The 24,426-nt window shown below is 39.8% G+C and overlaps 1 protein-coding gene across 3 annotated transcripts in view; it reads left to right on the top strand.

The window, feature by feature from the left end:
* Positions 1 to 24,426, top strand: part of Ltbp1 (latent transforming growth factor beta binding protein 1) — a 389,795-nt gene that overhangs the window by 41,611 nt on the left and 323,758 nt on the right. For all 3 annotated transcript variants that reach the window (XM_015479779.2, XM_048804568.1, XM_048804569.1), the window contains exon 3: positions 9,544 to 9,841. In XM_015479779.2, coding sequence (XP_015335265.2) covers positions 9,576 to 9,841 — 266 coding nt within the window. In that variant the 5' untranslated portion in view covers positions 9,544 to 9,575. The remainder of the gene's footprint in view (positions 1 to 9,543; positions 9,842 to 24,426) is intronic.

Genomic DNA, 24,426 nt, shown 5'->3' with positions numbered 1-24,426 from the left:
CTTTTTTGATTTTGGTCTTACTTTGTTAAAGGCAACTTTATTAATTTTCTTCTATAGAATAGCATTTTTTCTGGTTTATTTTTCCCTTCTTACTTTTGCTATTTTTAAAATTAAATATTCAATGTTTAAATAGTCAATGTTTATATAGTCTTAACTGTAGATCTTTAACTTTGTTTTTTTTTTTTTCATTAACTTTCTGTGACTTTAAAAAAAAGGAAACTTTGTAAAAGGGCCAGAAACAGAATCCAGAAAAATTGTTGGTTGTTTTTCATTATATGACATGATTTAATTATGTTATATTCTGTGAGTGATTTTACAGTTGTTGATGGCATCTTGTTTGGCCCCAGCTGACCGCCTACTTTAAATTAAATCACATGGTAATACTCCTGCTGAGCTGAGGCTTAGAGAACCTCAGCCTTCCAGAACACAGATCTTGGAGAATTAGGTAGATGGGGGCTGAGCACTTGACATAAAAGCTTTAAACTCCTGCATAGAGCAGGAGTGTGCTTCTGCACAGGACCTTTGTGATGTGTATTCTATGTAATTCATGCTGTGCTCAGCCATTTGCTTGGTGAAATCATTACTGTAGATTAGAAAAGCAAAAGGTATAAAAAAAAGTGGTAGAAAGTCTAATTTAGAGGAAGAAGAAAACAATGAAAGTAAACACCCCCATACACCCCCATACCCCTAAAGTATTTCAAATGGATTTTTATAATGATCAAAACCCCATAAAGGTTATTCAGTGCATAATGATCAAAACCCCATAAAGTTATTCAGGCATAGTTGGTCTATCTAGAAAATTCACAAATGTGGAATTCTTCATTATTCCGGGAGAAAAAACTACCAAAATATCACAATGCCTTTTCCGTCTAGTCTTCTGGAATAATGAACAATTTGTTTTTCTCCACGGGGGTTTTGGAGGAAGCTGACCGAGAGACAGCTACAACACAAGTACAACATTTATTTGGGTTTGCCACAAGGAGCGGACAGTTAAGAGTAGATGCAATTGTGTGACCTCATGCTCTGTCTCCTGTGATCTGATATCACTCTCTTGTTATTGAGTAACTTCAAAGGGCAGCTGGGCATTGCTGTGAAGACCCGCACAGCAGAGCCGTTTCTCACCTGCTGTCTCTGATCATGGAAGACACAGCTCGACTCACATTTCGCCCCAGGACACATGTGGTAGACATGCTGCAACTTGTTTGGAGAGAAAGGCAAAGGGCAGAGAGTCACTCTGTTTGCGCTGTGTGGGCTGGGACAAGTTTTAAATATAACCGAGGGTTACGTTTTTAGAATTAAAAGTGATGGAGGCTGAGCTTTAGGGCATGGGTTGCTTCCTAAAAATACAGTCACTGAACTTTTAAACAACTTTCGGATCACCTTGTCAAACTGGAGTAGATTCAAATGGGGAAGAAATCTGAGATTGTTTACCATTTGGGGCAAAAAATAGAGAATTAGCTCTTTTTTTTTTTTTTTGGTATCAGTGATTGAACCCAGGAGTGCTTAACCACTGAGCCACATCCTCAGCTATCCCCCTTTTTTATTTATATATGACAGCAGAATGCATTAGAATTCTTATTACATATATAGGGCACAGTTTTTCATATCTCTGGTTGTATACACAGTATACTCACACCAATTTGTGTCTTCATACCTGTACTTTGGATAATAATGATCACCATATTCCAACATCATTAATTACCCCATACCCCCTCTCTTCCCCTCCAACCCCTCTGCCTTATCTAGAGTTCGTCTATTCCTCCCATGCTCCCGCTCCCTATCCCACTATGAATCAGCCTCCTTATATCAAAGAAAACATTCGGCATTTGGTTTTTTGGGATTGGCTAACTTCACTTAGTATTATCTTCTCTAACTCCAACCATTTACCTGCAAATGCCATGATTTTATTCTCTTTTATTGCTGAGTAATATTCCATTGTGTATATATGCCACATTTTTTTTTATCCATTCATCTATTGAAGGACATCTAGGTTGGTTCCACAGTTTAGCTATTTTGAATTGTGCTGCTATATATTTTATTAGAGACAAGGTCTCACTGAGTTGCCTAGGGTCTTGCTAAGTTGCTGAGGCTGGGTTTTAACTCACATGATCCTTCTGCCTCAGCCTCCCTAGTAACTGGAATTATAGGCGTGGGCCACTGCACCCAGCTGAGAATACATTCAATTTTGACTGTTTCAAATGATGAAAGAATGTTTTCATATGGCTAGCCTGGTAGATCGGGATGGAACAGGATTTTGTTGCCAAATCTGCAGGGTCTTCATGTCAGTGTTTTTCTGCAAGCCCTGTGGGTACATCTTCTTGGTGGCACTTTCTACCACTTTCGGCTGACCCCATTGCATTATTACACCTTCACCCTGTGATGAGGAACAGGGATTAACTCCTCCATTTCCAATTTGCTTTTTATTTGATTACTTAGAAGAATTCTTTTTTTTATTTTGAAAAGTTGAAAAGTACAGAAGATACAATAGTAGCCATCCGTGTATCTATGGCCCATAGTTAAAGGGTGTCTTCTTATCATATTTGCTACCCATTTTTTTAAAGAAACAAATATGCTCATACAGTGTCATCTTTTCTTTGCATCATTCCACTTCCTTCTTAGAGGTGATTACTGACATAAACTTGGCGGCTTCAGTACATATTTTTTATACTTTTGTTGATTTCATAAGTATTTGTAAAAACACATGGTATTGTTTTTAAATTGGTGAGGGCAGTTACTATAGTATAAAGAAGAGTATTAATAAAGTAGCATCATTTTTTGTTTATTGTTGAGTATTGTGAATTTCTTATGTAATTTAGATATTAGTCCCAAGTAGTTTACAAATATGCCCCCCACTATGGTCTGTATCTTGTGTTATCATTCCCTTACCACAGTCTTTTTCAGAGAAAAAAGATACTGATTTTATATCTCATTTTATCAGTTTCTGTTTTATTTATTGTGCTTTGTCAATTATAAGATCTTTCAGACTAAAAAAAAAAAAGAAAAAAAATTCTGTGTGAACTATGATCACTATAAGAAAACATTGACAAATAAAAAAAAATAATAAAGTAGCATCCTATAATTTTCTTTCCTCAGCCAGCATTATTGTCAAGATCTCTCCATGTTGCTTGGTACAGACCTGGATCATGATTTTAACTACTGTGTGAACATACGACGGTTTGTTCGTATTTTCACTGACAGGTGCCCATATTTGTCATTGTATCCAGGTGAATATTCCTGTGTATGTCTTCTTGAGTACATGCCGGCTTCAAATTGAAATTGACAGTTTCACTTGATGACTACTAGATTCTGCCACATTGTTTTTTTGCAGAGGTGGACAGAGTAGTATACAAATGTTCCCATTTCCCTACATCTTTGCTAAAACTTGATGGAAACAGACTTTTTGCCAGTCCCTTGTGTGGAGCATGGGAGGAACTTTAAATAGGGCAAAGGGAAGAGAGGGCAAGGGAGGGGCATGGGGGCAGGAAAGATGTTGGCATGAGATGGACTTCATTACCCCAAGTACATGTATAAAGACACCAATGGTGTGACTCTACTTGTGTATAATGAGAGACATGAAAAATGGTGCTGTATATGTGTACTATGAGTTGAAATGAAGTTAAATTGTTTTAACTTCATAATAGATCTTAATATTTGGCAGGGCAGACTTTCCCCATGATCTTTTTTTTTTTTTTGGCATTGTTTTGATCATTCTTAGCCTGTCAGTGTGCCATTATTAATTTTAGGATTGGCTTGTTAATTTTTCTGAGAAAGTCATTAAGATTTTAATTGGAATTCAAATTTATAGAAAGATTTGGAGAGACTTGTGTCTGTCAGAATTAAATCTTATAATCCATATATACTATACCTTGGTATTTATTCAGATTTTTTTTGTGCTTAAATGCTTTGTAATTTCTTTCGAAAGTCTTGAATATCTTTTGTTAGATTTATGTTAGATACCTATAATTAATGTTGCCCTTGGGAATTGTGTCTTTTTTCCCCCTACTACATACATTTAATTGCATATTCATTGTTACAGGAATAATATTATTTTTTCTAGGCTAATCCAGTAATCCAGTAGGTGGGAACCTTGCTGACTTTTTTTTTTTAAATCAGCTATAATTGTTTGTAGGCTTTTTTTTGGTAAATATGTAGAAAATTAGGAGAATTACACCTAAGGATACATTTGTTTTTTCCTTTCTAGCACTTAGGCCTTTTATTCTCCTTGTTGTGTCCTGTTGCCTGGGACCTACAATGCCACATGGACTGTTAGAGGTTATTATGAGTATTTAGATTTGTTTTCAACTTTACAGGGATTTTTCTAAGCACTTTATAATATTTGCTATTGTAATATTTGCTGTGGGTTTTTTTTTGTGGGGTTTGCTGTAGATACTGTTTATCAGGAAGGCCCTTTGTATTCATAGTTGGCTAATAGTTCTTATTTGCTGTCATGAATAAGTGATGAATTTTATTGGAAGCTTTTTCTGCATTCCTTGAGTTGAATTCTCATCTGCTTTTTTAACATGGGGAATTACACTGATATATCTGCTAAGATTAGAGACATATTTGTATTTCTGGAATAAATTCTGCTTGCTTTTCTGTTAAATACTGATATATCCAATTTACTAATGTTTTACGTGGATATTTTGCACCTGTATTTGTAATTTTAATTTTGTGTGTTCATTTTCTTTCTGGGCACTGTTCTTGTCTGATTTTGAAGTAATACTATGCTTTGGAAAGGTGGTTACTTCTGGGCCCTCTCCTACGTGTCATGACCCCAGCTGCTCAGAACTAGGCCTGTGCCCTGGAGTAGCTCTGGGAATTTGCAGCCCCCAGGTCCTGGGTGGTGGTTGCCGGACCTCACCCGGTGCCTCTGCTGTTTCATATCAGGCAGAGACTCATGGAGATGCTTTGCAGGTGTTGGGCTGCCTCTGCCTTGCCTCTGCGTGCAGGTCCCTTCTCCCTAGTACTCAGCCCTGCAATTCCAGCTGCTTAGCCTCCTGAGGCAGGTCTCTGTCTCCTCTGCTGGGCGAAGCCATTGCGCTCCACCCGGGTCTGTGGTCCACAGAGTGCTCTTCTGCATCTCATGGATTCCTTTCTCTTGGGAATCAGTCTTGTGCTGCCAGGTGTCCAGCGTTACAAACAGATGTTTTCTATCTTCCATCTAGCCTTCTTGCTGTGTATGACAAGAAGACTTGTTTGCGACAGTATTCCATCATGACTAGCATAAAAAATAATCTTTTTACATGTAAAACTATAATTTTGCCATTGCTTTGTGTTTGGAAGGGAGGAAGGCAGTGAGGGGGTTAATTCTCTGTGGTTTCTTGAGCAGAAGTCCTGGCCTAGGATTGTCCTCTAAATTAATTGTTGGTTTCCCCCTCCTTTTCTTGTTCATGTCCACAAACTGAGTATTTCTCAGAAGCTCTCTCTTTTTTTCTGCTGCACTGAACTTCTCAGGCTAGCTCCCTCAAGGTGCTTCTGTATTGGAGGTTTAGTAACCTGTCACGGCTCCTACCAGTTAGTTATGATGTTCTTTTCTCTTTGTCTTTAACCAGTTTGTTCCCCCTTCAGAGTTCTTCTGGAACACATTGGAAATGGGCTTCTGAAACTGTTTCTATAATAAGTAACTGTCATATACTGTTAAATTTCACTGCAGACCTTGTGTGTTTTTAGTGTATATTTGAATATTAATTTTGTTGGAAAAACATCTGCTTTGGATTGGAGAGTGTTCAAGTGAGTACCATGCAAACCACATCTGGAGGTATAGATCTTATTATATAATGAAATAAAAGTCATTGACTACCATTCCCTTGGCCATGCCTTGAAATCCCAGCATCATTTGGAATTAGTCAATAATGAATCTCAGAATCCTATCCTAGGTACAGAACATTTAATTGAAACATTTAATTAAATTGCCATTTAATTGACCTCACACTTGATAATCTAGTTGGTAAATAAGAGATAACTGTAAAAAAAAAAAGATTAATAACATGCTACAGCACATGTGAATGTGAAATGAATGATAAAAGTGGGACAGGAGCTCACATGGTGCCAAGATCCTGGTAGGGGTGGGCAGGCATTTGGGAAAAACAGAGAAGAAAAGCACTTGGGGACTGGAATTGAAGGGCATGTGTTCCTGAACAGGGCACCCTGTCTGCAGAGACAAGGAGGCAAGAATTCTAGAGCACCTGGGCGCTTATGCAGGGGTGAACCAGTAGAAGTGAGGGTGGAAAGGGTTTTTGAGTCCAGATGTATAGGACTTTGAAATTATCCCATGGTTAGTAAAAATGTAATATAAATTTTTGAGAAAAAAACCCAAACATGATTCAAAGAGCATTTTAGGAAGACCTGTCAGCAGGTTTGGGGTAGGATTTGTTCCCTAACTACTGCTTCTCAGACTTGGCTGAAGATTGCAATCATCTGGGAGTTTAAAAAGTGCCTGGGACCCTCCCCCCAGAGACTCTGATTTAATTAATCTGGAGTTAGGCCTGGGTTTGGGGAGTTTTTTAAAATGCCCCAGATGATACTAACATGCAGCATAGCCTGGGCAGTGTGTGCCCAGCCTCACCATAAGACCTTGATGTAGCCCCAGCTGATTGTGCCTAAACACAGCTGACCAGGTATTTGCAGAATCAACAGATAGGGAAAAACTCCATTTAAAAAGTACTTCTGCGACATCACTTATAATATTCTTTATAGTTCAACACCTTAGTTATAATATAACAGTTTTCTTGTAAATACCTACAAATTTTTGCATTGGCCACAAAGTAGATGTGACAGATGTATAGACTTTTGGAAAGGACCCATAGAGATCCTGGGAATTTGATCATTGAGGAGGTATTCCCTCTTTTACATTAAAAATAAAAGGGTCTGACAAAACACACACATTTATCATAGCCAAGAATGTAATAAAATAAGAGCAATTCTAGTGCAAAAACACTAAACTCGCAATTATAAAAATATAAGTCCTCAAAACTGCTGGAGGAAGATCATCAGTTTCCAAATGTTGTATGCCAGTGGTTCTCAAACTGGAGGGTGCATCTGAGTCACCTGGAGGGGACTCACAGACTCCTGGGCTCCAGGTTCAGATTTAGGTGGCCCTGGGGCAGCCCAGGACTGTGTATTTCCAAAGTGTTCCTAATGTGCTGCTGCTGGTGGTGGTCTGGGCACTGACTTTGAGAACCACCCATCTTTCTGCCCTGTAAGTAGCACTAAGGCCTGGGGGGCAAAGATTGCAGGAAAAATGGTGTGATTGGAGGACATGAGTTTTGCGCTCTCATGTCAGATAAGGGGCTTGTCTTGGCACTTAGGGCTTCTGTCACCTGTGCTCCCGTTCAAGCCAAACCCTATTCATCTGCATGCTCCAGGGGCATCTTGCCTGAGCCTGGGTGGCACAGGTGGAAGAGAAAATTCTCTTTTCATTCTTCTTCAGAACTTTCCTGCGGAAGGGTGGTATAGCCATTCTGTTATACAGCATGTTCTTTTTCTTCAGTAGCAAACAGTGAATTTTGGGTATTTTTTCCCCTTTTATTACTGTCCTCCCTGCCCCATTACCACAGGCAGAATTTGAAGAATTAAAAAAAAAAAGACTCCCCTTTACATTTCTAATCCATTTACATCCTTCTAAAGACATGTCCTTGGCTCATTGAGTAAGCATGTTGGATGATTTTAGTCCTTGGCATCCACCCACCTAGGTGCCAGCCTCTGCAAGCTGCTCTGTGCAGATTTCCTGGTAGATTAGTAGACATTTGCAGTACACCTTGGGAGGGAGGAGAAGCGGAAATCATTCTCAGATGTTAAACTGAAACGTGTTTCTAATTGAAAGCATGAAGGGAATGTATACAGGGAATGCCTGGGGGGTGATCTCTGGCAGAAGCACAGTGTTGAAAGGGTGGCCCAGTCCTTGCTCCTGGCCGCTTCTGTTTGCTTGGGTGGAGTTCATCGGTAAATAATCATGGCTGAGCAGGGACCCCAGCATAGTATCTCAGATCCTGCAGTAGGGTTTGCTTGGTCAGTTAGAAAAGCATCTTGAATTCTGGAAATACATAGCTTTTGAATTTGAATTTGAATTCTGGAAGTCTAATATGGGGACCATTTTAGAACAAGCAGCTGCTGTCCTTGTGATGCCCCTAAACACACACAGGTGCAGGGGCCAAGGTTAATTGACTTACTCCAAGGTCACCTAGAGAGCTCGCTGCAGTTAAAACGTTGTTTTTAAATCCTTCCCAACATGTTGAAAATTTGTCACACTGGTCTTGTGACACTCAAGGGCCATTTCTTATTGTTTGTTATAACTAATTGGAATCATACTGTAGTAAGATGGGAAAAGTGTCTTCTCTTTTATAGAAAATTTCAGGGTTAAGTTTTGGTGATTTGGCTTTTAATAACTGAGTCTCCTGTGGTTCACATCCCTTACATATTTTGTAATTGTTTTGTGGACTGTATCTGGTGTTGAATTCTATGAGAGATTTTGTAGTGTGACTTCAGGACTAAGCGCTTAAATCAGAGGTAGACTGATAAGAGAGGGTAGTAATACATGTATTTGAACAAACAGAGAAGGGGCCTGAATATGCCCAGAGAACTGTGGCGTTACCTAATAAAACTTAAGTCAGCAACATTTAAGCTCCAAGGGATCTTGCCTATGATCAAATCCACTAACCTTGCCTATGACACATGGTCCTGCTAGCTTTATAGCTGCTTGGCCAAAAGTCTGGTGATTCAAAGTTCAGGCATCTTAGCAAACGGGAGATGAAGAAGTTGTTTCTTTTTGGCTGCCTTTTGTTATAAAATTAGGGATGGTGTACAGTCCACTGGATTATTATGTAAACTAGTGGGTACCTAGAGGTGATTCTCCATCTTTCTGCTTTTTTGTTTTCTCATATGTCAAAAGAGTGGGTTGAAAAATTTAAAATAATCTCTCCAAGCTCTGATGGCCTGTGCAAGTCTGTAGGAGAGCACTATTGGGGGTTGGTAATTTTTTTTTTTTTTAAGTCTAGGCAAAAGAATTTAAACTTAAAAATTTAAAAAGAAATTTAAACTTAAGCCACAGAACACAATTTAATAATAGCAGAACATTTTCTAAAAATTTTCCTGTGTTTTCTGATGTGTTTCTGGGAGGTGTTGTAGTAAGATGATTAAACAGAATGGCTTTGGGGTCTGCTCACTTGGGTTTGAGTCCCAGCTCTTCTTCTATTTACTAGCAATCCTGTGATCTTTGGCAAAATACTGAATCTTTATGTCTGTTTCTTCATTTGTAAAATGGGCAACAGATATCTTCTAAAATCAGCTTCTGGGGAATCAAATTTGTTGGTATATGTTTGAGTGGTGCTGGGTACCCAGGCCGCCATTAATAGATATTAGCTGCCTTCATCTTCATCATCATTGTCACCATTATCATCATCATCATCATCATCATCATCAGTGCTTAAGGTTAGCTCTATTTTATTGAAGAGCATCAGGATGCTACAGTTAACCCTTGAGAAGAATTAGTGAAGTCTACTGTGAATTAGTGAAGTCAAAGCTGTGTCTCCTGTTATCTTTTTGCAGCAAGCTGTGTTCCGCCATGCCAGAATGGAGGGATGTGTCTCCGGCCTCAACTCTGTGTGTGTAAACCGGGGACCAAGGGCAAAGCCTGTGAGACGACAGTTGCCCAGGACACCTCGTCACCAGTCTTTGGAGGGCAGAATCCTGGGGTTGCCTCCTCTTGGGTTCCTCCTGAGCAAGCAGTAAAGCACACTGCATCTAAGAAGGCAGACCCTCTACCAAGAGTCAGTCCTGTGGCCCAGATGACCTTGACCCTCAAGCCAAAGCCTTCAGTAGGAGTCTCCCAGCAGATCCATTCTCAGTGAGTGTTTTGTTCTTGCCTCTGGATGAGGGACACCTTAATCACTCTCTTTTTCCTGCAGTTTGCAGAGATCACTTGAATAACAATGTCTTTCTTTCCTTTCCTCAAGGGTTTACACATCAGGCTTACATATCAAGACTCTTAAAAAAATGATTTGATATGTGCATTTAGCTTTTGCAGGGCAAATTTACCGTAAGTATGAACCATAGCAATAAACAGGATAACCAGTATTGGAAGAGAATAATAAGGATACCTGACTATGGCAGAGTTGTGAGTTTGAAATTCTTTTTTTTAAAGGGGAGAGTGTTGTGCTGTAATGTTTTGAAGTAATAATCTGAGAAAGAGAAAATATGATTATTTTTTAAAGATAATGGGAAAGGTAGGAACACAGCTTTGTACAGAGAATGTATTCAAGTGAATGTGAGTCCTTGGAAGGAAATAATTCCTTAACCTCAGTAGCAGGTTCAGTGTATCTTCTTTTAACACCGTGCTTACCTCCCAGTTGCCACGCAGGGCAGGTCCATTTTTGGTGAATGAGTTTGCTTTCTATTTATGGAACGTGGTTTTTTTCTTAGGGTTAGGGAGTAAGCACTGTGCTGATTAAGATGAGAACTCTGGGGAAGAAAGACCATCCCTGTCCTTCTGTGAGCAGCATGAGAAACAGCCCTTTGGACGCGTGGGGTCCTTACACAAATTGTCTCCTCTTGATGGGCTGCTCTACGTGAATAATAAGATGCAGATTTTACTGCAACTATCACTTGTCCTGTCTAGGAATGTAAAATACAGGAAGTCCCCTTCTTAAAAATGGACTGACCCAACAGTTCATGTGTAAGTCACTTGCTTGGAATTTCAAATGCTCTTCCCCACATAGAGACAATTTCCACAGGGTGTTTAGTATTCAGTGAGCCCACAGAGGTTATTTAATCTGGTGCTATAGATGAAATTATCCTAATTGATACTTCCCCTTCGAACTGGCCACCTACTGTTCCTGCTCAGTGGGGTCCTTAGAACTTTTTCCTTTCTCCTTTTATTCATCCCGTGGTTCTCTTTTTTTTTTCCTGTTGTTTTCTTCATTTTTGTCTCATTTCTTCTTTTCTCATAGCACTTCCGTTCTACTGTAATAAATGAATTTGGGGGCTAGATGGAAGTCTAACCACTTTGCTGGCATTTCAGTTGGAAAACTCATCCTGGAGCTCTTAAGAGAAGGAATGGTAGGTCTAACTAAAACTTAGTAAGAACATTCTATATGAGAGGAACTGTTTTAAATACCCCACATGTATTAATAATTTGCAGTTTACAATGACCCTGTAAGGTAGGTACTGTTATCAACCCTTCTTTACAGATGAGAAAACTGAAGTTCAGAGTGGGTAAGTGGTTTGTTTCAGGTCACATAGGTAATTGATAAGTGACAGTGTTAGGATTTGAAGATGGGTAGTTTGTCCTAGCATGTAGGCCCTATTGGAGAGAGTTGGCAAATATTTTCTGCAAAGAACTAGATAGTAAACATTTCCAGATTTGTGGGACCCATGGTTTCTGTTGGAGCTACCCAGTTCTGCCATTGTAGCAGAAAAGCAGCCTAGACAATGCTAGAGAAGGACATTGTGTATGGTGTTCCAAAAAAAACTTCACTTATGGTCAGTGAAATTCGAATTTCATATAAATTTCACATCATGGAATATTATTCTTCTTTTGATGTTTTTCTTGATCATGTAAAAATCATTCTTAGGGGCCATACAAAAACAAGCTGAGGGCTGGATTTGGCCCATGAACTGCAGTTGCTCACCCTTTCTTTAAAGGATAATAGTGCTTTTTTTGGTGCCAGATTATGAATATAACTGTGTGTCCTTGGAATGATATAAAGCTTTGATTATATCATAGCCAGACATCTCCCTTCCAGCATTGTTCTGATCTTAAAAACAAAGAACAATTCTATGTTGAACTATGCTTTGGCGATCAAGAGAGTCAGATTACTGTGCATTGCAAGTATTTTTTCTACCGTTATTACTTACATAAACTGTGAAGTAATTTATAGCAACATTGTCAGTCTCGAGTATCACCATCTACTCTTTGAATCTGCCCGTCTACTATGTGTGTGTGTGTATATATGTATATATATGTGCAATGTGTATATATATATACATGCACAATGTGTGTGTGTGTGTACACACACATATACATATACATATATATATATATATATATATAAATATGGATTGTTAGTAAGAACCATTTCTTAGATAAAAGAACAACATTTCTTCTCTTCCTCCTCTTGCTTTTCTTTCTTTTCCTCCTTCTTCTTCCTGCTCTTCTTTCTCCTTTTCTTCTTCCTCTTCTTTCTCATCCTCTCCCTTCTCCTTCTCCTTGTTTCTAGCAATGTTGTGAGTCAAAGAGGCCAAGGTTTCAGCTCTGACTCGGCTTTGGTAAAATAAAAGTCATTAGGTAATTTGCTCTGGAGACTTCGTCTGCTGAATCAAGATGCTTTTAATGGTACTGGATTATAGGCATGAGTACATGGGCGTGCCTGCTGTGTGCTCTTGGGTAAGAAGAGATGCCTAAGATGCTATCAATTCTGATTTACTTAATATGCTTTTATAGATTACAGGTCTTTATTTGGTCCCTGCAGGGAGAATTAAATCCTATTCTTAAGGAGATTTTGAAATAAGTGATCTATAACCTTAGAGGAGCACAAAGGAATCGACAATGTTGGTCCATTGATCAAATTAGGTAATGACACAATCATTTCAAATCGTATTTAATCAAACTGCCAAGGAGTCCCTAGGATAGGCCCATTTTGGCCACTTTTTCTTCTATTTAAAAAACATTGCCTATTTTAGGGTTTTTCAAGGTGTTGTTTATTTTAACAAAGGGAAGATTGATTAGGCCTCTTTAAAATAAAGTTGCTTAAAATGCCAGAATGTCAGTGCTAACATTCATCCCGTGGCATGTGAAGTGCTTTGGTCTTGACCATTGGTTCAGCAAGTTTTTGTCACGTATTTCCCTGTAGAGTGGGTGCTGTTCCAGGGCCTGGGGACCACTGAGCAGCCAGACGCAGTGCCTGCTTTCCTGAAGAGCACAGTCTACAGAGGGCCAGACCACTGACAAGTGATGTCATTAAATTCACGTCTGGTTGTGTTATGTGCTGTGGCAGTGGAGGCCGGAGAGTGCTGGGGGGTGTCAGGTGGAGAGGGGCAGTGGCTTAAGACAGACTGTGAGGAATGGCGCTGATGACAAGTGGCATTTAAGGAAGAGCCTGAAGGAGGGAGGGCAGGGACCATGCATAAAGAAGAGCTGGAGAAGAGGCCTGGCATGTTGGAGAGGCAGCTTGGGCTGGTGAAACTGGATTGTTAGAATAACACATATTAGATGGGTTGGTTTAACCCTTGGCTAATTTGGTTGTAGGTGCTTGACTTAAAACAGAATACTAGCAAAGTTCTGTAGGGACTCAAAGGAAGAAATGGCTGTTTCTGGATTTTGGAGTGTTTGGGAAGTGGAGGTTCAAGGAGAGGCCTCTGGAGAAGGTGGTTTATGAGCTTGAAAAGTCAGCTGAATTCAGACACAGAATCGAGCAGTGCATTTCTGGAGGAGGCAGCGATGTGAGATCACAGCACGGGCTGTATTAATTATCTCCTGTATAACAAATCAGCTCGAAGCTTAGCAGGCAGCATTTACTGATTGACAGTCTGTGTGTCAGGAATCCAGGAGGCACATGGTTAGGAGCCCTGGCTCAGAGTCTCTCCCGAGGTTGCAAGTCCAGCAATCAGCAGGGCAGCTGTCTTCTGGAGCTCTGCTGAGCTGGGGGTCCACCACAGCACGGCTCACACCCTTGGTTTTCAGAAGGAGGCCTCAGCTCCAAGACTGGCTATTGGAATGAAGCTTCCCCTTCTCTCTGTGTGGACCTTTCCGAATGGCTGTTAGAGTGTCTTCATGACATGGCTGCTGGCCCCTCCCCAAGTCAGTGATCCCAGCCTAGGAGCGCCAGGGGAAAGCTACAGTGACTATGTAGTTTGTGGTCCTGTTGAAGGCACACCCTCACTGCCACAATATTCTGCTCATTAGAAGTGAATCACTAAGTCTGGTCCACATTCAGAAGGACTAGCATTGTAGGGAGAAATATCAAGAAATATGTGAACATATGCACATTTAGGATATGATTCAATTGGAGCTTGATGTAAATGAAGACTAGTGGTAATATAGGCATGAAAGATTGGTTGAAAACCAGGGTAATGATAAACACACACACACACACACAAAATAGAAAATAAAAGCAACAGAGGGAGAACTTGTAGTTTTAAAAAAAAGCTTAAGAAACTCATTAACCGATTCCAATAGTTTTGTGCAAATGCTAAAGTTGGTTAGAAACTTGATGGTCTGAGCGAATGATGGTTGGTTTTGGCGGGTTGTGGTGATTGCACTGTGGTTGTTTGGAAGGAGGGGTATTTACAGATGAAAGTGTGTGATGTCTGAGATTTAATTCACAATAGTGCAGTGGGTTGAGGTACAGAGTAATGAGATCATCTGTGAGGTGATCATTACTGAAGCTGGATAAGGGGGTTTCTTACAAAACACTCCCTTTTTATATTTTTGAAATTTTCTGTAATAAAGACTAATAAAAGGAAGTTTGAAGTAAAAGAATCCTGCAATTTTACTTGGGCTTTGGAAGATTAGTCTCATTGTGGGATCTAAAATGGTCTTAGAAGATGGCTCTGAATCAGGTACAGTAGAGGTAATAACGCAGAGGAGGGAAATGACCTTGAGTTAGAGTCATGAAAAACCTTGGCACCTAATTGAACTTGGAAAGCAAAGGAGAAGAGAATCAGATAAGGACCTGGCTTGTGACTATGAGAGAAAGGAAGGATGTGGAGGCCTTTACATTTTGCTGGTTTTTGAGGATTGCTTCAGTAGGATCATGAATCTCCAGGGTCTTTGAAGGTATTTGGTACTTGATGAATGGTGTGGTCTTTGACAGAGCCTTATATTGGAGTAGTTGGTCATCCTCTGTACCTGACTAGAGAGTAAGGCAGCTAGGTATCAGCAGTACAAAGCTGGTTACTTGGTCAGGTACGGGTTTGGAAGGACTTTGACCAGTAAATTCTGGCATTAGTCATTAATGTAGTTGGTAATTTCATTCATGTTTTTCATTGATGTTTATTATTATCGTGTTACTTTCCTAGTCTCCTGGGCCACATCACGAATATTCCATGAAGAAGAGATCAAATATACTTATCTTGCTGTACACAAACATTTGCAGACACTTCTCTGATTCTTTACATTTTATTCTACTTCACAATACTGGAATACTTCTAGAGCCCATGTTAGCTTCAGGTTGCTATCATACTTGCCTTCTGCCAGGGGTAGCTGTCAAGGTGGTCATGCATGTCTGCTTACAAGAGCATCCCAGGTCTGTCTTTGTTTTTATATATAAAAAGATGTTAATGCTTATAAATTATGGCCAGAAGAATCCACAAAAGGGCAAAATTCAAAAATTTCCAGCTTTCTGGAGATTTTTCATTCTGTTACAGCCATTTTGACTCTCGGTGCTGCTAAATGAGGCCGTCTAGACTTGTGTGAACTGCTCGTTTTTATCCTTGTTCATCATGATGGGTGTCACAGACACTTGACCATGGGAGCACGAGGTGAAGGTCAGAAGGGACATTCTTCAGCTGCTACGGTCTTCTGGTTGTTTAGGGAATGTTGGTACAGTGATCACTGCTTTGCCATATGGGGGAGCCGTTATCTGAACTGTGTAAGGAGGAAGCACTTTCATAGGAGAAAATGTGCCCAGTCTCCTGTCTTTGAGCTCCAGCAGGAAGTCTGGTTTTACTCAGGATGTGGCTGTCAGATCTATCTGGAGAGCTCACATGTAGCCAGTCTTTCTTCCCAGGATGGCCATTTTCGTCATCTAATGGTGTCCTGATGTGGCAAAGGAGCTCTTAGTTCCTCTGGAAAATCTTTTTTTTCCCCCCTGTCTCAATCCATATGAGAGAACTAAATTTACTTAATGGCAGTGATCATTTCTCTTTTCTATCATCTTCCCAGAGATGTGGCGAAGATAAAAGAAGCACATTAGAAAGTGTTCTTTTAAAAAGCGGGAATAATTAAAATGTGTTCTGTATTTATCAAATGAGTTTATAGTGTGCCAGATATTTTCTAAATATAGAGAAGGCCCTTTGAATCCCACACAGAGACGATGGGGTCTACTTTCAGAGTTCTCGAGAATCAAGTACTTGACGTTTATTCTGGGTCAGTTGATAGGAGGGGTGATGAGTGATGTCCATCATGATGAGAAGAGGGTGTGGCGCTGCGCTTTTTCTCTGCCTGGTTCTTATCTTTTAGTCCCTGTGGTTGTGAGTCTTCAAGAAAGACTGCATGCTGTGCTACCTACAAGAATGGAAGACCTTGTGGAATGTTCCTAGAAGTATTTGCCAAAGCAGATGAACTTTGAAAAGTTCTGATGAACAAGAAAACTCAAGCTCATTCCCTTTATTTGGATTTTTCACAAAAGAAAAAAAAATAAAAGCCCATTATAAAGCTAAATCAACAGTTAAAACTTCAGGGAGTGTTCAGGTTTTTTTTTTTTTTTTTTCAGCATGAATAGTTCATATTGGGACCTTCAGGGAACTTGTTAAAACAGCTAAGGAGCTCTGTGTGGTGGCATATGCATGTAATCCCAGCGACTCAGGAAGCTGAGGCAGGAGGAACACAAGTTTGAGGCCAGCCTCAGCAACTTAGCAAGACCCTGTCCCAAAACAAAACAAAACAAAAGGGCTGGGATATAGCTCATTGAGAAAGCACCTCTGGGTTTAATCTCCAATAACCCACTCACCCCCAAATTAATTCTAGAAATTAGCCAGGGAATTGGTCATCCCTCAAGTAGATGATTTCCCGAAATGGTCACTCTCAGACACAGGGAGATTCTGCTCAATGAAGAGCCCTCACCTTGGCCTCCTGACCCTCCTCCAGGTTTCTTCTCTGAACTTTCCTGTACTTACTCTGAGCTCTTATTACACAGTCTCTTCTTTCCTTATCCACAGAGAAATACAGAAGAACTTCAATAAATGTTTGCTTAACAATTTTTTTTTTCAAGTTTTGACAGTATCTAAATCCCTGTCTGCAGGAGTGACTTTTTCCCCTTTGGGATAATGCCATTTGCCTTTGTAAAGCAGAGAATACTTTGCAGGCTACTGTGCATTCCTTATTGTATATGATCTGTCCAACAAACCTATGAGGAGGATGAAGGTTTGATCTCTATGAGGTGTGGTGGGGGGAAAGACAGCAATTAGAAAATTGAAGAAAAGGAACTTAATCTAAGGACTTCATCTCTCATTTCATGATACCTTCAAGATGGGGTAAGAACCAAAATTCTGAACCAATGGTTGATTTTATCATTATATACAAATTTTAGAAAACTTTTTAAAACTAGAAATTAAATGGAAATTACAAACAAAAAAGTATAAAAATCAAAAGTGCACACAGCCTAATGGTTATTCCAAAGTAATACCAAACTCAGGGAGGTACCATCCATGTTACAGAACAGAACATTACCAGCACCACACATCCGTGTTCTAGATCCACCTTCTCCCTCCTCCTCAAAAGGAGCTGCTTTCTTGACTTTTAGCACCAGAGGTCAGTTTTGCCTGACTTTGAACTGTATGTAAGTGACACAGCTTATATTTTTCGACTTAGCATTATGTCTGGGATTCATCTACGTAGTTCTCTCTGTAGCTTGTCCATTTACTTTGCCAAAGATTATTTCATCATATGAATATACCACAATTTCTTTTTTTTCTTTTTAAATATTTACTTTATAGTTTTCGGTGGACACAACTTCTTTATTTTATTTTTATGTGGTGCTGAGGATCGAACCCAGCACCCCCACGCATGCCAGGCGAGCGTGCTACTGCCTGAGCCACATCCCCAGCCCACCACAATTTCTTATTTATGCTGCTCCTGAAAGCTGTTTGGATTTTTTCCAATTTTTTGACTTTTTTTTTTTTAAACTTCTAGCTATACTGAGGAATAATTGACAAAAATTGTCTATAATTACAGTGTGAAATGCGATGCTTTGATATACGTGTACATGGTGAAATGAGCACCATAATGAAACTAATTAACATGTCTATCATCTCACATAATTACCATCTTTTGTTGTTTGTGGTAAGAACATTAAAGACCTACTCTTTTAGTAAATTTCAGGGATACAGTAGTATCAGTAAGTATTGTCATCATGCGGGCTGTTAGATCTCCATAACTTATTCACTCAGCGTAACTGAAATTCTGTACCTTTTGGCCAATTTTTGGCTCTTGTGAGTACTGCTGTGCCAATGTGTCCATGTGAGAATTCCAGAAGGCCTCTTCGCTCATTAGAAAACCAACCTCTGCATATAGCAATGTCAAGGTTTGAGAAACTCATGTAAAATATGATCATATCACTAGCTGTGGGTTAGTGGTATTTTGTTTGAGGAAGACAGACACCTGGGGAAAATAATGAGAAGAGATAACTTTTTGAGGAACTGAAAACAAGGTTCTCTTGATTTTTCCTCCTTAGACTTCAAGGGAAGTGTAGATTATGGAATGGGGGTGGGAGAGACAGGTTCTGAAGGTTGAATCTGTGTTTTACCTATTTATCTGTCCCTCAAAGGGGTTAGAGATGATCTGGCAGAGAGCAGATCTCATGGTTCCAGAGGCAAGAACTTATAAGCAGGAAGAATGTCTACTTCTGTATTATGGAGAAAAGGAGCCCTAGATTTGCTAATCTAGGAAAAAAAGGTTTTTGTTCAGGATTGCTATTTTTTGGACAAGATGTTTATGTGTATATGCACAATAGCAAGAGGAACCAGAAAGATCAGGTGGAATTAAATAGTGGATTGGAGACCACTCCTTTAGCTCTTTGGAGTTAGGTGGACCTTCCTGAGTAGGGTGGGAAGGTCTGCTGTCTCCTGTGTGCCCCGAGCCTGGACTTCATACAGTTCTAGAGGACTAAATCCAAACCAGGGCCCATAGCTAGAGAGACCTTCTCAAAATGTTAGTCTTCTCTTGCCTGCCTTGCCTAAGGGCCTTCACTGGCTTCTCAGCTAGTGAGGACAAAGATGAAAGTTCTCCACACTGTGGGATCGGACTTCCTGGTCTCACATGTACTCTGAGCCCTGGTTGTTACCCTGGTCATAGGCATCTCTCAGAGCTCTGCTCATTCTTTCTCTGTCTGTAATGGAGCCTGCTCTAAGGAACATCCCTGAACTCTAATGATCTCAGTTCCCACAGAGAAACATCCTGGACACCTCAGTTACTCCCCGAAAGATGCTCTCACAGTACCACATGCTTTTCCTTTTCCTTTGTAGCATTCACTTCCACTTGTAAGAGTCTGTGATTTCCTCTGCCTGGCATAGTGCTTACTTGGTGAGTGAATAAATGAGGATGATATTACATGAGTGCTGTGAGTCTTAAAGTCAGACCAAGCAGGAATGCAGATATTAGCTCATCATCTAGGTGCCTCAGTCTTCACAAGGTGAAAAGAAGAGACCCGTCCACAGAGCCACTGGGAAGAGTAGGTAGAATTTTACTCAGTCATCCCAGTCACCACCGGGACAGTAAGGAGTTCAGCTATGGCATCCTGTTCTCTTGTGATATTCTAGGTGATGAGGGGACCCATTTCTTGTGCATCTCTGGGTGTTGTAAGAGTTTTGCATGGGTCAGACTATATTTTTATTTTTGGGTCTTGTGTCCTTGACGTTGCAGAGATGAGTCTTCTTGGCCGTTATGCTTCCGAGGATTCTTCTGATGGTCATAAGGCATTTAACAAGCCAAAGGGTGACAGCAAAGCCCAGGCAGATCTTGGGAAAGTTATGACACTGTTACTATAAATCCAGTTTATGAGCTTGAAACTTCCTAGTACTCACAAGTATCAAGTTAAATATTGATTTGAACCTTAACACATTTGGCTCAAGTGCTTGTGGAAGCAAACAGGGATGTTCAGGCAAAAAAAAATTTTTTTGACTTAGAGTTCATATAATTCCAGAGTTATGTGACTTAATGGAGATACAGGAGAGAGAGTTTATCAATATTAGTATCTTTGAGTAGAATTAATCCTGGGTACTTGTCCCTTTGAAAATTATTATTTGAGCAAAATGTAAAATAGAACAAGAATTAGGGACACTTTTTTTTTTGTGTGTGTGGTACTGGGGATAGGACCCAGGTTTGCTTTCCTACTGAGCTCCACCCCGCAACCCTCTTTTTAGGATTTTTGAGGCAGGGTCTCACTAAGTTGCCCAGGTTGGTCTTGGATTGTTATCCTCTGCCTCAGCCTCCTGAGTGGCTGAGATTAAAGGTGTGTGCCACCATGCTTGGCAATTCTCCAGATTTTTCTACCAACATAAGCCAAAGTTTTATAACTACAGGAGGCTGAATGCCTGCCCAGAGTCACTCAGAAGGTAACTGCACTGATTGAATCAGGTGTCCTAACCTCTTCCTTCGTGTTCTCCTGGCATCTTTCATGTGCCGTTGTCAGACTTCTTTTACCAAAATAATGAGAAACAAAGTACTTTGGACAGCATTCTTGAAGTCTAGAATACAACTAGAAAGTGTAGAGGAGTGAACAATTGCAGTTATTCCATGAATCTCAACTCATTTGACAAAAAGTTATTTTCACATTAGTTCGAGAGTCACTGCAAATGTATTCTCGTTTGTGAAGAAAACGTGTGACCTCTTTGTTACAGTAAGTTGCCACTCCCCCGTCTTTAAAAATTAGCAGGAGTGTCGTATATAGTTACAGAATGTATTTTTGAAAAAAATTCTTATCTTAGGATTTTCTTGGACACAGGTATCACTTTTTGTTGCTTTCATAGCTCTGCCTTGTATTTCTTTGTCTGATGTTGGTATTTTGCCAAGTGCTGGTATTTGGAGATTTGATGGACAGAATCTAAAGTGAGACATCATTCTTAATTTGTTCAAAGCCTCTTTCTGCAGCAGCTAATAATTCCTAATTATATTTCTAGGAAGGATGTTCTTAACTCGAACAGGAAGATGACAGAGACATTTTGAGAAGATTAGGACACACTCTACTCCCAGAAAAGAAAATCAGAAGGAAATGTTCTCCTATCCGCATTTCTTACTTCCTGCACACAACCAACTATGCCCTGTCACCCTTTTATGAAGCTCTTTTCTCTTTCTCTCTGTTCCTTTCATTCTTGTGGTCTCTATTTATCTCCTGGCTTTTAATTAAGCTATTTTTCAGGATCCTAAAAAACGCATTTCCATTAATGAGGCAGATATTTCACAGTTTATTTGCCTTACTCTTTTGAAAGGTGATCCATGAATCTACATAATTGGAAAATTTTGTGTGCATCTTAGAAATACTTTATATAAGGTTGAAACACTGTGCAGTCCTCTTGAATAATTTGTTACTATATAGCTTTATATCAACTTATTGTAGTGAATGGAATTATGTGAATGGAAGCATGTTAGCCAGTGACATAGGTATGTTAGCTTATTTCAGATCTTTACTATTTTAAAAAGAGTAAATATGGTTACTGATAAGTAAGACTTTGATAAATCAAATAAATGTCTGTCTGTGAAGTCTTAATGATTTTGAATATTCTTGTGAGATGTGACCTTACTGCCTGGTTCACAGAATACTTTTAGTTTGTATTTCTTAGATTTTTTTTTTAGTGAGGTTGAACATTTTTCATATTTTAGAAATCCTTTGTATTATTGTTGTGTAGTTTATTAGCATTATTCACACAATATTCTGTTACATGTTGTAAAAAAGTTTTCTATATTAAAGATCCTTTTAATCAAACATTTCACGAAGCCCCAAGGGAGGACTTGTGCACAAAGACTGTTATTAGTATTATTGAAAATTTTAATCCCCCAATCTGAAAGAAACTTCTTAAATTGGATTTTTGGAAATTCCTACTTGCACATGAGTGAGTAGAAATTTGATTGAATACAATCTCTCAGTGCATGTCTAATTGGTTGCCTTATTTTCTGATTCATCATAATGAAGATGGACCCTTAATCTTCCTCATCTCCCCAATTCAGAATTTCAATTTATAATAGTTGATTGATTCATTTCACCAGGAAATATTTATTGAGTGCCAATTACATGTCAGTACTGATCTAGGTCCTCCTATTGGAGGGATCAAGATAACACGTCTGAAAAACAGAGAATCATATAGGACAGCACCCAGTGAACTGCTAAACTATGTGGTACCTGTTATAGATTCTGCTAGAGAATAAGGAAGGGGAAGGCCAGGTGGTGACGCATTCTGGCTAGGCACAATTCAAGAGCCACTTATCAAGCAGAAAGGAACTTTATTTTTAGAACACACGCTGTACCACAAGAGCTCTTCCGGAATTCCCTCAGAGCCCAACTGCCACCACCAGCTTCCAGCTAGCCTCTCAACCCCCGCCCTCCCCCCACTCCTCCTGCTCTTGAGGCTGATTGGCTGGGTCGTGTGGGCGGAGCCAAAAAAGTCCCCCAATGAGCAGCTCCGTGGTCTGAAAGGGCGGGGAAACAGCCCAATGAGCATCACCACAGAGGAGCCAATCAGCTGGCAGTTGGAAGTTTGCTGGGGCCACGGTGAGCCAATCAGCTGGAAGTTTGCTGGGGCTGCTGTGAGCCAATCAGCTGGAAGTTTGCTGGGGCTCCTTTGGCAGTGGCTCTCAACAAGGTGTGTCTCTGGGACTGGAGTGAGAGGAAATTTGCTAACATCTACAGGACTTGGAGAAGTGAAGGAGAGACTGGCTTTGTGAACAACAGGATGAAAGCTATGTCCTGTTTCCATAGGACTGTTGGGTGGTTGATCTCTTTAGGGGCAATTGAAGAACAGCAAGAAATGAGATTGGGTGGGGAGGTCCAGATTATGAAAGTCCTTGACAGTTGGGCACAGAGTCTTTGAGAGGGGCTGAGGGAATAGAAAGGTGGCTCCAGCAGCCACTGGTGGACTACGAGACGGCCCTGTGTGAAGCAGGGCCAGTCATGGTGCTGTGGAAGTGTGAGGGAAGGGGGCCCAGGTGGTCAGTGGGCAGAATAGAGAAGGGATGCCTGAGCCTCCTGCCTCTCACAGGAACTTCTCCACGGGAGAGGAAATCTAATTTCCTTTAAAACAGAAAGGATTCAGAAGACCAGTTAAGAGAACAGGGTCCAGGTTAAGGAATTAAGTGTAGCCTGATGTCCACCTGTCTCTCTAGTTAAGTTACATGGATTGGAGAAGCAGGGGCTCTCTTAAAATGCCTCCTTTTCCTTATTCCATTCTATCCCTGGATTCAAATTTACCAATTCAAAATCTAAACCAGATTCTGTTTCCTTCTGTGCCTGTCAGCTAACCATTTTCAAAACATATTTGGTAGCAATTCATCATGCTCTATAGAAAAATCAAGGTCTTTTTTTATCCTTCCTTTTCAGATGTTCATCAGATTTTGATTTTCTACCTTTCTTGATCTTTGCTGCCTTTACTTCTTTTGCCATAACTGCATCATGTTATCTTGGCCCTTTTCAACTTAAATCTGTGTCTGTGTGCTAAGCCAGGACTGCTCTGCTCACTGTGTTCCTCCTCCTTTAGGTGACGGAAACCTTACATCTTTCATGGTGTCTTTTCTGGTGAACTGGGAATGAGCTTGGGGTAATCACATGCACACGAATACACACAGGTGTGTAATAACCCACATGTTGCCAGTCTCTAAATCTCTTTCTAGTGGGACTGCATTCTCTTTATTATTATTATTTCAATAATTTAATATAAACTCACAATAATTAAAGACTGAAACATCAGTTGCATATTTATAGGTGATGTTAAATTTTAATAAGCAATGCAGTTTTTGTTTCAGACTCCACATGTGTTTAGGTTAGCTTTTAAGGTCTAAAGATTGCTAGGAAAGTTTTTATGATTTGCTTTGTGAAGTACTCAGTCCAATGACATGCTCCATGATAGAAATAACAGTATTGCCTTTCACAAAATCAGTATTGTTTTCCAAACGAGTGAGGAAATGTTGTGCATCTTTTAAAAACCTACATATATCATCTTTACATTTAAATTAATGTAGGATGTTCATAAAAAGTAATAATGTGATCAAGCTCCATTAGGAGACCTTTGAAAAGAAACAAAAAAAGATTATTTGGGACTTTCAGTCTCACATGTGTGTATTAACTGTGTGCCAGGCACAGTGCTAGCTAATGTAAATATTCTTTAATTTCAATGAATAGGCCATTCCTGAAATATGTTTTTCTTTCTTTTTCTATTATTTTTAGAACAAGTAGCTATATTGTTATAGGACAAAATACATGTAACATTATTCTCCTTGTTGACATTAAATCAAATATTTGACTGGCTCAGTTAAAGCCCAGCTGTGGTATCAATGGGCCTAGAATCAGTTGATTAAATGAGTACCTGACTGCATCATTACCTGTACTCCAGGCGCAACTCTGAATTATAGACACAGCACTTGAGAAGATTTGTCTAGACTCTATTTTTACACACTTGGAACATTTCTAGATATTCTTGGTTTGCTGAATCAGGTGAAAGAAGGGAAGATTTTTGCCTGATCTGAAACACTGAGCAATAATAGCTCAGGAGCTCCTGTAGAGTTTTTGA

This window comes from Marmota marmota, unplaced genomic scaffold (assembly GCF_001458135.2).
Source record: "Marmota marmota marmota unplaced genomic scaffold, marMar, whole genome shotgun sequence".
NCBI lineage: Eukaryota > Metazoa > Chordata > Mammalia > Rodentia > Sciuridae > Marmota > Marmota marmota.
The sequence above is the reverse complement of the archived record's forward strand: the minus strand, read 5'-3'. Positions and strand labels throughout refer to the sequence as shown.